We start from the raw sequence: 16,286 nt of genomic DNA on the forward strand, positions 1-16,286 counted from the left end.
AGGCTGGCTCCCAAGCCGGGAGGAGGAGGAGGAGGCTGCTGGAACCCCGATTCCCCCGTTGCCCCCCGCGCCTCTTCCCTGCCTGGAATGCCAGCCAGGGATGCCTCTCAAGCCGGGAGGAGGAGGAGGAGAGGCCGCTGGAACCACATCGTCCAGCAGCCCCACGCGCCTTTCCCTGCCTGGGATGCAGCCAGGGATGCCTCTCAGAGCCGGAGAGGAGGAGGAGGGAGGCCCGCTGGAACCATGATTCCAGCAGCCCCCGCGCCTCTTCCCTGCCCTGGGATGCAGCCAGGGATGCCTCTCAAGCCGGGAGGAGGAGGAGGAGGCGCTGGAACCGCCCCCCCCCCCCGCTTCCCTGGAACCGGCAAGAGGAAAGACCCACCGGAAAGTAAAAATTGGAATCTGGGGGTCTTGCAATGGAATTCAGGACTGGGTATCACACCAGACCCATTCGCACTGAGATCGAACAGAGCCCCAATCCAGGATATAGCGCCAATCCCTTATCAGCGCACTGGCCAACACGCTCCAAAAAGAGGAGCCAGTACGCATACAGTTCGGCAGACTCGCGCATTCACGTGAGTGTGGATTGGGCCATTCGAATGCTGGTATGATGGTATTGTGGCGAAAACGTGAATTCGAACCACCCAGTGCAGAAGACCCCAGTTCGCACACCATCTGATGGAGGCCGGGGGGACATAATATATGTGATCCACTGCAAGACTTAAAATAGGATTAGAAAATGGAGTCTGAGCCATTTTAGCCCTTGGATATGGGCTGCTGGTTTAACATTTGCGGGGCTGAACCCCGGTCTTGGCTGGTGGCTTCCCATGTCAGCAAGGATGATGGTTCTGCTTCAGAAAGTATATCCGATGGTAGCCGTGTTGGCCCTATAGCGGAGTACAGTATTGTCCAAAATCCATGAAACAGGGATACCTTTATTGGACCAACCCAAATGCACATGCAACCAAATGCATCTGAGGAAAGCGGCTCAAGTCTCGGAAAGCTCATGCTCCCAAGTTCTTTCTTTTAATGGGTATCATTACTATTACTATTACAGTGGGGGCCCTTGGTATCTGCTGAGGTTTGGTTCAAGAACCCCCCATGGATACCAACATCCATGGATGCTCAAGTCCCATTATATACAATGGGGTGTTGTTGTTGTTGGAGGAGCCCTTCGTATCCACTGGGGTTTGGTTCAAGGACCCCCCTTGTCTGTGGATGCTTAAGTCCTATTATATACAATTGTTGTTGTTGTGGTTGTTGTTCTTGTTATTATAGTGGGGGCCTTTGGTATCCGCTGGGTACCCACTATGGCTACCAACATCTGTGGATGCTCAAGTCCTATTATATACAATGGGGTATTATTATTACTATTATTACAGTGGAGAGCCTTGATATCTGCTGCGGTTTGGTTCAAGGAGCCCCCATGAATACAAACATCCATGGATGCTCAAGTCCTATTATATATAATTGGGTATTATTATTAGTAGTAGTAATAGTAGTATTACAGTGGGGGCCCTTCGTATCCGCTGGGGTTTGGTTCAAGGACTCCCTTGTCTGTTCAAGTCCTATTATATACAATGGGTTGTAGTTGTTGTTGCTGTTGTTATTGTAGTGGGGGCCCTTGGTATCCGCTGGGGTTTGGTTCAAGGACCCACTGGATACCAACATCCGTGGATGCTCCAGTCCTTTTATATACAATGGGGTATTTATTATTATTATTATTATCATCATCATCATCATCATCATCATCACAGTGGAAACCCTTGCTATCTGCTAGGGTTTGGTTCAAGGACCCCCCATAAATGCAATCGTCCATGGATGCTCAAGTCTTATTATATACAATTGGAAATTACTGTTATCATTATTATTAGTAGTAGTAGTACTATATTTATTTATTTATTTTTATTTAAACAGGCTTTTTAAAATCTTGCAGGTTTGGTTTTATGGGGGGGATGAGGGGGGCTAGTTTTAGGTTATTATTTTTAAATCTGTATGTTTTAAATTTTATATTTGTAATTTTTTAAATATATCTTTTATGATTTTGATTGTACAGTTTTAATTGTTTTAATGTGTTTTATATGTGCTGTTTGCCGCCTTGGGTCCTACTTTGGGGAAAAGGTGGGATAAAAATAAAATAAAATAAATAAATAAATACATTTTATTGGGTTTTGGTTCCAGGAGCCCCATGAATACAAACATCCATGAATGCTCAAGTCCCGTTATATTCAGTGGCATAATAAAATAGTGTCCCTTATATACAATGGCATAGCCAAGGCTTGCTTTTTGGATTGTATAGGGAACATTTTCAAGCCATGGATGGTTGAACCCACGGATGCAGTAGACTCTGTTGTCATTGAGAGCTGACTCTACAATCTGTTTTTCCACCTCTCATTCTGATCAACTTGGACCTCCTTATCCTTGGGGTTATCTTCACTCTTTTAATTTTGAAAATGCCACTCTGTTTTCTTTATCATTTTCCCAGGTGCTGACCTTTCGGATTATTTCAACTACGGGTTCAACGAGGAGACCTGGAAAGCGTACTGCGAGAAGCAGCGCCGGCTCCAACTTGGCTTGGAGTCTTCCGTCCCGGTCAGCACCGAGAACAAAATCACGGTAAGAGATGGAGTCGGACGACGCTAATCCAGTTTGAGACTGCTTTAACTGCCCTGGCTCAGTGCTAGGCAATTTTGGGAACTGTGGTTTTGTGTGAGACATTGAGCCTTGGACCATGTTCAATACCTGTTGTCCCCTGTACGCACCTCTACAAACAGTGTAGACTTATTGTACCAGGTGCAGATTGCTGTCCAGTTCCTCTTTGAATGAGGAGCGCCATTTATATCTTATCTCTTCTCCTCTAGGAAGCAAACCCAGTTGCGTTGTGTTGAGTTGTGTAAGGTTTGGAGAGAATGGGTAGGAGCCATGATCTCTTTCTTTGCTTTGCTTTTCACCTTTGCCTTAGGTCCAGCAAGGAAGAACAGGCAATGCAGAAAAGGAACCAGAGAACAACGTCATCAAAATGGATTTTAAGACGGATTTTGTGGCCCTGGTAGGCGGGCGGATAAAAGCCGGGCCTCCCCCAAACAGGTACGTGGACCTCTTTTTAGAAACAAAATGGCCAAACAGTCAGGAATTCTGGGAACTGAAGTCCAAAACATCTGGAGGACCAAAGTTTGGGGACCACTGAGCTAGAGCATGGCTGCGCAAGGGAGAAGACAACTGTTCGACAAGCTGTCGTTTGTCTCCGTTTTCTAACCAGGAAGCTGGGTGGCACCATTGACGTCATTGGTGGACAGGCGGGCACCATCAGGCGGGTCGAAGGAAGGCGGCGCGATAAACATGCCTCGGAGGAAAATCCCATTCAGGTAAGAATGAAAAACCAGACCCAAATGCTCCAAGTAGGCCTTGCAAAAAGGGTAAAGAAGAGCACGTGGTGACTACCAAGTTGCATAATCCAGACTGTATTTGCAGCTTGATACTGTTTTAACTCTCATGGCACAATGCTATGGGATTTGTAGGTTTGCGAGATAGTTTGCTTTCTTTGTCAGAGAGCTCTGGTACTGCAACAAACTACAAATCCCAGGATTCCATAGGATGGAGCCATGGCAGTGTCCAACTGCATTAATTCTGCAGATTCAGCCCAAAAGTCATAACGCGAGAGGAGCCCTGGTGGTGCAGTGGTTAAATGCCTGTACTGCAGCCATTCACCCAAAACCACAAGGTTACGAGTTCAAGACAAGCAAAAGGGCCCAAGCTCAACTCAGGCTTGCATCCTTCCGAGGAGGGAGCTAAAATGAGTACCCAGACTGTTGGGGGCAAATTAGCTTACTTGCTACCCAGTATTCAAACCCTGGTCTCCAGAGTCTTAGTCCAGCACTCAATTAGCTTACTTGCTAATTAGCTTACTTGCAGTTCACCATTATGATCTTTGGAATAGCGGTATATAAATAAAACAAATTATTAATTATTATTATTATTTGGAAATTGAATTTTGCATCCAGGACCATGTTCTGCCATTTTGAGGATCCAAATCTTGCAATTCCTTTTTACAGATTAAAATCTGTGATGCTCAAGCAGCCAACATGGGCACCTTGGCCTGCTTTCTGCTGTTTTCTTCCCATGTTTGTAGAGGAGTGCAATATATTCTTCAGCCCTGGGTTGAGTTCCTTGCATTCTGTTTTGCAAGCCCTGGGCATGAAAAAGACCGTTTTAACAGCAAAGGGGGATTCCTTTTGCAGAGCTTCTCTTCAAGACCAACCCAAAACCATTTCTCTGTTTCTGTGCTTGGTTTTAAAGGTACTTGGGGACCACGGGAGCAAAACGCAGCCTCCGCAGCCGCCCCAACAAGCATCACAGCCACAACAACCACCTCAGCAACAGACATTTGCACCTCCAGCGGGTCCTCTGCCTCCAATAAGCGGTCCTCCACCACCCCACTTTCTCCATCCTCCTCCGCCTCCGGTTACTTCCGTCCCACCGCCTCTCCATCCTCCAGGTAGGTATCTGCTTAGCATAAAAGGCTTTGGGAAGGAAGGAAGGGGGACGGGAAGAGGAAAGGAAAGAAAAACGGAAAGGAGAAAGGAAAGGAAAGTGATTTGCCTCAGGTTACCCAGTATTCGAACCCTGGTCTCCAGAGTCTTAGTCCAGCACTCAAACTGCTGGCATGGTGGCTGCTATGGCTTTACCAGAGCTCCTAATCCTTTTTTTCTTATCATATACAAGTGCGTCCCAGTATTTAATATAGGAATTACTTATCCCGGTGCTTAAATCTCCTCCTGTGCCTCTCAGGGAATGATAACACTGGGTTAGAGGGACCAATTGTCTGATCCTGGAGAAGGGAGCTTAAAAACCATTTCTGTTTTCCTTGCCCAATTCATTGGGCTCCCAAGCGATTGCCCTATTTGCAAAAACTGTTTTCCTGAAGCATCTTTATAAAGCGAGTTACAGAGAAGGACTGTGTGTTCTGTTGCTCTCTGCTAACTACTCCTCTTGATCCGTGTAGGTTTACCACCGCCTGGCCCCATCCCAGGTATGTGCTCTTCATTTCCTTTGAGTAACGGGAGCAAATTTTCAGAATAAGTCCATTCAGGCCAGTTGATTTATTCCCTGCAGTTTCCAGTGGCACAAAATTCCCCCAAAAAAGTTTCAATGCAATGTTGTTGTTGTTGCTGTTCTGACTTATGGCGACCCTAAGGCAACCATATCATGAGGTTTTCTTGGCAAGAGTTGCTCAGAGGAGGTTTACCATTGCCTTCCTCTGAGGCTGAGAGAGCGTGACTTGCCCAAGGTCACCCAGTAGATTTTGGTGGCTGAGCCAGGATTCAAACCCTAGTCTCCAGAGTCATAGCCCAACGCTCAAACCAACAGACCATGCTGGCTCTCTTAAATAAAATAGCCACAATAAATGATAGGTACTGTCCGGTCCTCTCTCAATTCTGGCCCATACAATAGTATATAATTAAAACCTCATGTGTATCTCAGCATCATAACACCGTGCATTTTGTGCCCCGAGACCTTGGCTGCTGTATTTATATCTAATGTGATGGTGGTGTTGAGACATAGTTGTACATTTCACGTTACCAAAAGGTGAAGGGGATAGCTAGAGATGAGAACATCCATTTTCAATCTCAAGTCTCCTGTAACATCTAATTCCATCCTGTGATTCCAAAAGGAAGGAGCCAGATGTAATAAATAATGTAATAGTATTGGGGGGAATGAGCCATCTTTCCCAAGTCTTTCAACCATTCTGCTTTTCTTTATAGGGCTGTTTCCTCCACCTCTTGCTCCACCGCCAGCTCTTCTGATTCCAACACTCGATGGGTAAGTGAGAACTAAGAGGACTAAATGGGGTGAGTGTTGCCAATTCCCAACAACGTGGTGTCACGGTGTATCCATGGCCCTTGTCTGGTCCATGGGTTTCCAGAAAGTGCTGTCATCATTCCTGTGGTTCTGTGATATTTGGGGTTTCGAAAGCAGCACTTTCTCTTGGAAACTGGAAAGAAGTCGGTTTCATAAGCAAATTGGCATATCCTTTCCCCTGAGCCTGGAATGCGTCATCCTCATCTATTTATTGGCACATTGGCTGGTGGAGGGAAGTATGTAGTGTCCATATGAATCATAGAATCATAGAATTATAGAGTTGGAAGAGACCACTAGGGCCATCCAGTCCAACCCCCTGCCATGCAGGAAATCCAAATCAAAGCATCCCTGACAGATGGCCATCCAGCCTCTCTTTAAAGACCTCCAAGGAAGGAGACTCTATCACCCTCCGAGGAAGGAGTGCATTCCATTGTCGAACAGCCCTAACTGTCAGGAAGTTCCTCCTAATGTTCAGGTGGAATCTCTTTTCCTGCAGCTTGCATCCATTGTTCCGGGTCCTGTTCTCTGGAGCAGCAGAAAACAAGCTTGCTCCCTCCTCAATATGACATCCCTTCAAATATTTAAACAGGGCGATCATATCACCTCTTAACCTTCTTTTCTCCAGGCTAAACATCCCCAGCTCCCTCAGTCGTTCCTCATAGGGCATGGTTTCCAGACCTTTCACCATTTTTGTCGCCCTCCTTTGGACATGCTCCAGTTTCTCAATGTCCTTTCTGAATTGTGGCGCCCAGAACTGGACACAATATTCCAGGTGGGGCCTGACCAGAGCAGAATATAGTGGCACGATTACTTCTCTTGATCTAGACACTATACTTCTATTGATGCAGCCTAAAATAGCATTGGCCTTTTTAGCTGCCGCATCACACTGTTCACTCATGTTCAACTTGTGGTCTACTTGGACTCCTAGATCCCTTTCACACGTAGTTTCATTCAGCCAGGTGTCACCCATCCTATATCTGTGCATTTTATTTTTCCGCCCTAAGTGCAGTACCTTACATTTCTCCGTGTTGAATTTCATTTTGTTAGCTTTGGCCCAGCTTTCTAGTCTATTCAGGTCATTTTGAATCTTGATCCTGTCCTCTGGGGTATTAGCTATTCCCCCTAATTTGGTATCATCTGCAAATTTCATAAGTATGCTTCCAATTCTGTCATCCAGGTCATTGATAAAGATGTTGAATAGCACTGGGCCCAGGACAGAGCCCCACTGGACACCCCACTGGTCACTTTTCTCCAGGATGAAAAGGAGCCATTGTTGAGCACCCTTTGCATTCAGCCGGTCAACCAGTTACAGATCCATTTAAGAGTTCCTTTGTCTAGCCCACATTTTAGAAGCTTGTTTGCAAGAATGTCATGGGGAACTTTGTCAAAGGCCTTACTGAAATCAAGATATACTATATCCACAGCATTCCCTTCATCTACCAAGCTGGTAATTTTATCAAAGAAAGAGATCAGGTTTGTCTGGCATGACTTGTTTCTCTGAAACCCATGTTGACTTTTTGTGATGATGGCATTGCCTTCTAGATGTTCACAGACTCTCTCTTTAATGATCTGCTCCAGAATCTTTCCTAGTACTGATGTCAGACTAAATGGACGATAATTGTTGGGATCCTCTTTTTTCCCCTTTTTGAAGATGGGGACAACGTTTTGAGAAAGTCCCATCCATCCTGAACTCCTTTATCTTTTAGTATTTCTGACCATGGAATTGCCCTTAATACTTCTCTAAGTTTACTGAAATCCGCTCTCCTAAAGTCTAGGATGCGTGTCTGACTATGCCTGGCTTCTCCTTTCCACTGTATTACAAACTCCAGGAGAACATGGTCACTTCCACCTAATGATCCCACCACTTGCACCCCATTAACCAAGTCATCCTTGTTGGTTAGGATCAGATCTAAAATAGCTGACCCCCTTGTTGCCTCTTCCACCTTTTGGACCATGAAATTGTCTTCCAGGCAAGTGAGGAATTTGCTAGGCCTTGAGGATTTTGATGAGTTTGACTTCCAACAAATATCAGGATAGTTGAAGTCGCCCATCACTACTAGATCTCTCTTTTCTGACTGTGTGGTCATCTGTTCTAGAAAGATATCATCCAATTCCTCAGTCTGACTTGGGGGTCTGTAGTAGACTCCCACCATAACATCCCTGTTGTTTCCCTGCCCTTTGATTCTTATCCAGATGCTCTCCACCTGGCTTCCATGATTGATGTCCAGGATCTCTTCACTGGTGTAAATATCTCTGACATATAGTGCTATTCCTCCTCCTTTCCTGTTTGGCCTATTTCTCTTAATAAGGTTATACCCCTCTATTTCCACATTCCAATCATGAGACTCATCCCACCAGGTTTCAGTGATGCCTATTATGTCATATTTGCTTTGTTGTACTAGGAGTTCGAGTTCATCTTGCTTATTTCCCATGCTCTGTGCATTAGTGTAGAGACATCGCAGACCATAGTTCCCTTTTACTTGCTGCCTGTGCAAGTTTTTTTGCCTCCCACTGTTGGGTCCTTGCACTTTTTTTCTTGTTTCCTCTATGTCAGTTTGACTATTTTCGCCATCCCTTTCGCCTTCCTTAATATTGTCTCCCTTCCCCTCGGAACTCAGTTTAAAGCTCTCCTGATCAAGTTCTTGAGACTGTTGGCAAAAACATTTCTTCCAACTGGCGTGAGATGCAACCCGTCTGTTGCAAGAAGTCCCTCCTCATGGAACCGCAGCCCATGATCAAAGAATCCAAACCTTTCTCGGCGGCACCATCTGCGAAGCCAGTTGTTCACATCCGCTATTTTCCTCTCCCTTCCTGGACCATGCCCTTCAACTGGCAGAAGAGACGAGATGACAACCTGTACATCCATTCCTTTCAGCTTCCTACCAAGCGCCTCGTAATCCCTTTTGATGTTCTGAAGGCTGTGTCTTGCAGTATCATTAGTTCCCACGTGGACCAAAAGGAAGGGGTATTGGTCAGTAGGCTTGACCAGTCTTGTCAGCCTCTCTGTCACATCACGGATCTTTGCACCTGGAAGACAACACACCTCTCGAGACATCTTGTCAGGCCTACATATCACTGCTTCTGTACCCCTCAGCAAGGAGTCCCCCACTACGACCACACGCCTCTTCCGAGGCTTAGCAGCGACTGTTCCCTCGGGTGGGACTCTCAGGCTCCCCTGCTCTGTCCCTGAAGTCTGTCCATGCTGCTCTTCTTCATCCTCCTTGATAAGGGAAAGAGCTTCGAATCGATTCTCTAGCTGCAAGCTCCCCGAACAATTCCTTCTTGGCTTACTTCTCTTTGTGACATTCCTCCAGCTGTCTGTCTCCTGTGTATGGCAAGTGACCTCTTCCACCCCAGCATCTTCCTCTGCATGGTACTCATCCAAGATGGTTAGTTCTATTGTGTCCAGGAAATCCTCTTGTTCCCTAATATGCTGAAGTGTAGCTACTCTTGACTCCAGCTGCTGCACTTTCTCCTCCAAGAGTGCTACCAATATGAGATACAGAGTCCTGTGAATGAGATACAGAGTCCTGTATCTCATTCACAGACCAGAGTATGGCTGGATTACAGGGGTTTCTTTTGCATGTTCCTTCATGTTGTCGGGCCTTAATCCAGGAAACAGACACAACGTAGGGAATATTCACATGTAAATATCTCAATGGCAGTGGTTCTCAGTCTTTGGTTCTCAGGATGTTTTGGACTTCAGCTCCCTGAATCCCAGAGCATTGGCCATACTGGCTGAGACTTCTGGGAGTTGAAGTCATAAACATCTGGAAGATCCAAAGCTGCAGTGTCACACCCAACGACAAACCCCAGGATTCCCTGGGCAGTTCAAGTGGAATCATAATGCTTAAAATTGGGTAGCAAGGAAGGGCCCAAGGACTAGATATTGCTAATGGTTCTTGTGTGCTCTCTCTTTCCTCTCTCCTCAAAGCCAGCCTGCCAGCTACAACAACAGGCAGCCACCTCCATTTGGCTACAACTCCACAGGTGAGCCCTGCAGAGGCACTGCTGCATCTGGGCGGAACGGTCTGCCATCTTGTGTTACCCGTTGGAGACCCCATGGGTTGGCCGTTCCTCCTTTGGGTGGGCAGCCCCGGACTGTTCCCTGACCCTGCAAATGTTGCCTTTTCTTGGGAATGACCTGTTGCTGTTAAAACCTGCTTGCGGCAGAAAACTGAGGGTGAGCAGGGCTGCTCAGAAGTGCCCTTGCGTGCCATGGCACCATATCTACGCCAGGGATGCTTGCACTGGGGATGCTTCAAGCATGGGAGGGATGTTTGGGCTGGCAACCACAGTCCCTTGACTTTGTGTCTTCCATCCCCTCTGTCAGAGTTGTTGCAATTCTGCTGAAATTCTTCCTCAACCCCGGTCCCTCTCTCTTTTCTCCTTCTCCCATCCCACCATTCCCCCTTGATCTCTGCTTCCTTAACATGCCCCCAAACTCACTTGCACATCCCCAGACGCCATCACGCACCTTCTCACAGGTTGACTTTAATGCTGGTGATGTTTCGAAAGTTTTGGGATTTTATTTTATTTCTTTGCAGGGTTGATGGAGTAGGTTTTTGGGAGTGTTTGCAAGGTGGGACGGGGCACAGCCTCATATTTTATGTTGCACATACAATCCTTGAGTTTACTGAGTGGGGGAGAGAGACACTTGCTTTGAGCGAACAGGAAGCTGACAGACTTCCAGTGGATGGGTGGGAAAGGCAAGGTTTCCTGAGAGAGGACAATATGGCCATTTTAACCTGAGAGGGACTGAAAAAGAGGCCATCGTCAATGTTGTCAGCCCTTCCTCAGTTAGAGAGGAGCCTTGTCTTATGGATTATCTCCTTTGAAAAACGTTATGTATTGCTTCAATGCCATATCACTCTCCTTCTGTTTACCTTCTTTTGTACGGAATAAAAAAAATGTACTTTTTTTGGTAAAATCAGATATTCTGGGTTGTTTGCATTAACAACATAAGAAACAAATTGAATTCTGCAAAATAGGGAAAGTTTCGTTATAGCTGCAAGATCACCTGCTAGTGGTCATCCAGGAGTGTGCTGAGCTAGGATGTGTAGTAGGACCATCATGATATAAAACAAGGAGCCTTGGGGTCTCATGAGGTTTCCACAGCTGTTCTTGCAGGCATTTAATTTATCCCTACTGTGTAGATCAGACTTCTTCTAGCCCCCCAAAAAGAGGTGCATTCACCTCTACTATAAACCTCTAGAAATGGCAATTCCCCTTTTAGTCAGTTGCAGGCCACCCCATTCTATGCTCAGATACTGACCATAATTCTACATGTTCTACTTAGTTCTATAACTACTTTTATTGCATAACAGTGTCATGGCTCAACCCTCCATCCTGATTTACCAGTCAACAGTTGATGCGAGCAACACATGTCTCTTCTCCTGTGGACTGGGACATTGCAGACTGGCATTTCCACCACCATTCCTCCCAAAAGCTATTTCCAATGTGAGAGTCAAAAGCAGGATCCATATTGCAGTTCCTCCTTGCGCTAGGGATCACTTTCAGAAGAGTGATGGAAATGTCCATTTGCCACATCCTGAAAGACAAGAGAGCAAACCCCTGTTGCTTGCAGTAGCTGGTGCCTGGTAATTCAGGACTGGTGGACTATTGCAACCTTATGTATTCCCTACACTTTTGAATACATAACCATAACCATACAAACCAGGTAAAAATGTGCAACTCTAGATTATGATCTGTATCTGTGCTCATGAATTCCAGCCAACTAGAAGTGTACTTCTGGACACTTCTGGTTTTGTTTTTGATGTCTGGCAGTGCATATGGACCTCAGAGGTTCCTTGGAAACAAAAACGGGACCACAGAATTGCCCTGGTTGCCCACCCCAATTCTAAATACACATCACCAGGACAAACTAATAGGATGCAGAAGTGGAACAGCAGAGACTAGAACTGTGTTGGGGAGATCAGTTATGTTTCTAAAATGGAAGGACACTCGGTGATGAATGCAGATGCTGTTGGCACACTAACCGTGTAGCTTCTTAACAGAAGCTTTTTTGGGACAGGTAACTTTGAAGATGATGGTGGTTTGGCTATTTGTTGTTTATTTAATACATTTAGCCTCCCTTTTTCCCAGACCTGGGACTCAAAGGCACTGCACAACAAAATTAAATTAAGTACAGATGAATTCAGATAAATTATGTTAAAACAGAGCTGAACAATTTATAGTATTGAAAACCTACTGAATTACCCCCCTCCCCCCAAAAATTTAAAACATTAATGGAACTTTACTGGAAGAAAGAACAGAGAAAGGGAGGAGGAGTGTAGCCGGGTTTGGAAAGGGAGCAACCACCAAGAAGGCCCTTTCATGGATCTTCCTGTCTCTGGACATGATGGCAGGACTGATCTATAAGTTGTATAGGAGAATATGGTCCTTCAGATAGCCTGGACCCAAGTAATATACCATTGAATTCTTCATTTGATTTTGGGAAATGTCCATTCCAAGACTTCCTAATCTGGCATCAACCAAGACTCACAGCTGCCTTGACACCCATGGCATTGTGACACATTATATCTGACTCAGTATTTTGTAGGCTGAGATCTTCTGCTGGGTAGAAGAAGAGTGCTCAAATGATGAAGGGATTACCATAATGAGGGGCTAGAGTTGCACAAGTTGGGCTGCCATGACACACCATCCGGGTCAAGTGTTTGTCACGGATTCCGTTGTGTTGTCGGGGAACAGGGCATGCGCCAGCTCCCATATTACGTCCGAGGCACATCACAAAAGGCTCTGTTCCTTCTCTACAGATTCAGGTTTTATCAGCTACCCTCCTATTTCTACATCTCACACACCGTGGGTGACTACGGTGGACAAGGGCTCCAGCGCTTCTGACAGTGGTCACTGGGAGTACTCTAGCTCACGGCGGGAGAGGGAAAGAGACCGCGATCGGACACCCACCACCAGCGAATATAACAAGTGAGTGCTGGGGAGCTTGGGTCACATTTCTGCCTCCTTCCGTTTGGAAAAGATGATGTCTTGAAGAAGAAAGCTTCCTGCTCCACAGAAGGCCCTCCGTGATTTTAAACCCCAATTTTTCAAGGATATGACTCTTGAGTAACCTATTATCCACTTCTTTTCAAAGTCTTATCTCTACTAACTGTGCTTCCTTCTCTCCTTACAAGTGATGACGAGAGGTATCGTTACTATAGCCGGGAGCGCAGTTATGATTTCGAGAGGGACTATCATAGGAGTAGAGATCGCAGCCGCGAGAGAGAAGATCGCCACCGGGAGCGAAGGCACAGAGACAAAGAGGAGGGCAGCAAACACAAATCATCACGGCGGTAAGACTTTCCCACCATCAGCGAGGGTCCAATACCTTACTTATCAACAGTATGTATGAAAAGGATCCTAGTAGACCATGAGTCAACAGTGCGTTGATGTGGCCTATGAGGAATGGGTTAAAGTGCTGGGTAAATCTAGCTTGGAGAAGACCAGATTGAGAGGTGAAATACCTGAAGAGATATGTATATAGAATATGGAGCAGGCTTGTTTTCTGCTGCACCAGAGACTAGAACATAAACCAGTGGGTTCAAATTACAAGAAAAGAGAGTCCACTTAGACATTAGGACGAACTTCTTGACTGTAAGAGCTGTTCAATAGTGGGACAGACTGCTCTGAAGCAGGTCTTTAAACAGAGGCTGCATGGTCATCTCTCAGGAATGCTTTAGTTGTATTGAAGCCTTCACAAGGTGGAACAATAGTTGCAGGAAGGCCAAGGCAGGTGAGTCTTCTATTAGCTTTTCGCTCAAGGGGGAAAAATAACTTTTTGTTTTGTTCTTACCCAATTTCAGTAAGCAGCATGAAAACGAAGAAGGAGAAAGCCACCGGCGTCACAAGCACAAAAAGAACAAGCGGAGTAAGGAAGAGAAGGAGACGAACGAGGATGGTGTCGCAGAGGGAAATGGACAGGACTCCAAGGAGTAGCCAATCTGTGTTCCAAAAACAGTCGAGGCACCTATCCAGCCAGGGAGCCCACCTCCTGTATTTTCTGAGGGACTTCATATTTTCTGAGAAAATGGCTGAGACGGCGGGAGCCTGGATGCCCAACATGAGAAGCCAGACCAGACTTGCAGTTAAGACTCTTTGGAAAGAAGAGGGGGGAAATTGGACAGCAAACAAAGCACCGAAAACTGTTCCACATGCAGGTAAACTCCGTTGTGTCAGATCCTATGGCTTCTGATGGGAGACAGCTCGAGCAACGAATGCATTTAGAGTCTAGGACAATATTTGGCAATTGACAGTTATTTTGAAGACGTAGGACAGGAAGTGCACTGTGGAGAAACGTTAGGACCTCCTGGCAGCCAGCTCCTAAGCTAGTCCCATTTTTCCCCCCTTGTTCATTTCTTGTCAATGTGAAAATCCACTTTGCTCAAAGAAAGTATGGTGGAAAAGGAGGACTTACCATGGACACACCACCGACTGACAGGTTTATACGAGAGGCAGATTTGTACCCAGGCAAGTTGGACCTGGCAAGTGTTCCACAGGCTTCCTTATGAACTCAACATGAACACCATCTTGGAAAGCTTGCCTTAAGTAGTTTAGTACAAACTACTTACTGTAGCTGCCAAAAGCCTCCTCCTCTTTCAGTCCTTTGAGGATAAAGGTCCTAAGTCACTGATACACACTTTTTGTAGCTCTTAAAACACTAAGTGTAGCCATATTCTATGTTGTTTTTGGTTTCCTTCGAAAAGAACAAGAACACATCATCAGATCCTAAACTTTGCGCACATCCCTTCTTTTTAAATTATCTTCCACCCGCAGGAAATATTTAAAAACACTTCCAAAATTTGTTTTGAACTTTATACTTTTTTGTTTTGTTTTGTTTGTATTGTAGTCAGGCAAGTTTGAGTGTTTGTATGAAATCAATGACTTTGGAAACTTGAGCCAGTATGCCATTGAATGTTGGTTGTATGCTATGAGTGGGTCAGTAACCGGAAAAAGTGGGAAATAAAGCAATTCTTTTTTTCAAAACATGGTTTTCTTTCTGGCCTTGGAAGACGCCAAGCACTTATGCCAAAATACCCTTGAACATACATAGTATTTTTTTTTTAAATGAGGGTCTTTAAAAGGTTAGAATATCCTCAGTAAGATCACTGCTGACAAACTCACCTCCATGGACATTTAACACAAGCAATTTCCAGAGCGAAGTAGGAGTAGTCCTGATACTTCGGGGTGTTTTTAATAGTGGGGAGGGGGGGAAATTAGATTCGGTCTGAGTGTAATGTGAACTCTTCCCTTGGATCATTTTCATGGGTAAGTATGCATTTAGGCCTCCGTTTTCTTACCTTTGGTAGGTGAACTCCTCCGCTGTAGAATAAAAGGATGACTCCAGAGATTAAAAAGGAAATCATGCAGCACTCCAGAACTACAACTGCCTAAAGCAGCATAGACAACTGTGAGGACTGCTAGGAGTTGCAGTCCAATTACGTCTGGAAGGCTGCCCCTGCCATAAACGTCCCCAAGTAAATCTACAGCGCTATATAAATAAAGCATAATAATAATAATAATAAGTTGGAAAGAAGCTGCAGTCTAAACAAAGAAACCCCAACAGTTTTGATAGCTTCAGAATAATTTATAAAGGCATCAAAACAATGACAAGTCTCTTAACAAGGTTCTACAAATTCTTTGGTGCAAAGCATTATAGTAGCCATGAGACTTCCTAGTGATTGTTGAAGGCACCTTGAAATATCACAACGCAGTGAAATGGTGCTGCTCAGGGCAGCACAACCCCTTCATTTGATTCACTTGCTAGAGCTATTACAGAAGCCACAGATCTCACGTCCGCAGCCAGTAAAAATTATTCTTATAGATGCATCAGATAGCTGTCCTTTAAAACCACATTTAAAATTAAGTGTTAATCCTCAATTTTACACCCATTTCTATATGATGTGCATGTAGACATCACCCTTGCATAGCAGTCTTCCTTCCTCCTTCAGGTCAAGGTAGTCATGGAAGTGGCACTCACAACCACTGGACACACTAAAATCAGGCAGTGAAGCCTGCGCATGAGTAAGTGGCGACTTCTGATTTAGAATAATCAGCCCTCAAAGTCGTTTGTGGGGGTTTTGCACATTGATTCAATAGTCTGCACCATGTGAAAACTGACCACTGCTGACAGTTCACAAGCTGCAAATAAAGGGGACCTTGGACTGACCCAGTGAATGTACAGCCAAATGCAATCCAGCCTATCTTTTGAGACCAGTCTAGAATTATGCCTACTTAGAAAAGACCAATACAACTTACGATTGGAAGGAAGTTTACCATCCTAACAATTCCATTTCCCTTTCTCCGATTTCCATTAAGTGTTCAGCTGCATAGGATGGGAGCGAGATCCAATCTGGGTTTCCCTCCATAATTCAAAGTTGGGAGGAGGTAATGTTAAGCACAGGACAAATGGA

General features: G+C 45.3%; 1 protein-coding gene across 1 annotated transcript; it reads left to right on the forward strand.

Moving 5' to 3' along the window:
- Positions 1 to 769: 769 nt before the first annotated feature.
- Positions 770 to 14,859, forward strand: LOC121937159 (pre-mRNA 3'-end-processing factor FIP1-like). The gene is made up of 11 exons (XM_042480094.1): positions 770 to 872; positions 2,486 to 2,616; positions 2,963 to 3,087; positions 3,260 to 3,365; positions 4,297 to 4,495; positions 5,003 to 5,029; positions 5,763 to 5,820; positions 9,794 to 9,849; positions 12,636 to 12,804; positions 13,011 to 13,169; positions 13,680 to 14,859. The coding sequence occupies exons 1-11, from the start codon at positions 770 to 772 to the stop codon at positions 13,810 to 13,812; spliced, it is 1,266 nt and encodes a 421-aa protein (XP_042336028.1). The 3' UTR covers positions 13,813 to 14,859.
- Positions 14,860 to 16,286: the final 1,427 nt, after the last annotated feature.

This window comes from Sceloporus undulatus, chromosome 7, assembly GCF_019175285.1.
Source record: "Sceloporus undulatus isolate JIND9_A2432 ecotype Alabama chromosome 7, SceUnd_v1.1, whole genome shotgun sequence".
NCBI classification, from domain to species: Eukaryota; Metazoa; Chordata; class Lepidosauria; order Squamata; family Phrynosomatidae; genus Sceloporus; species Sceloporus undulatus.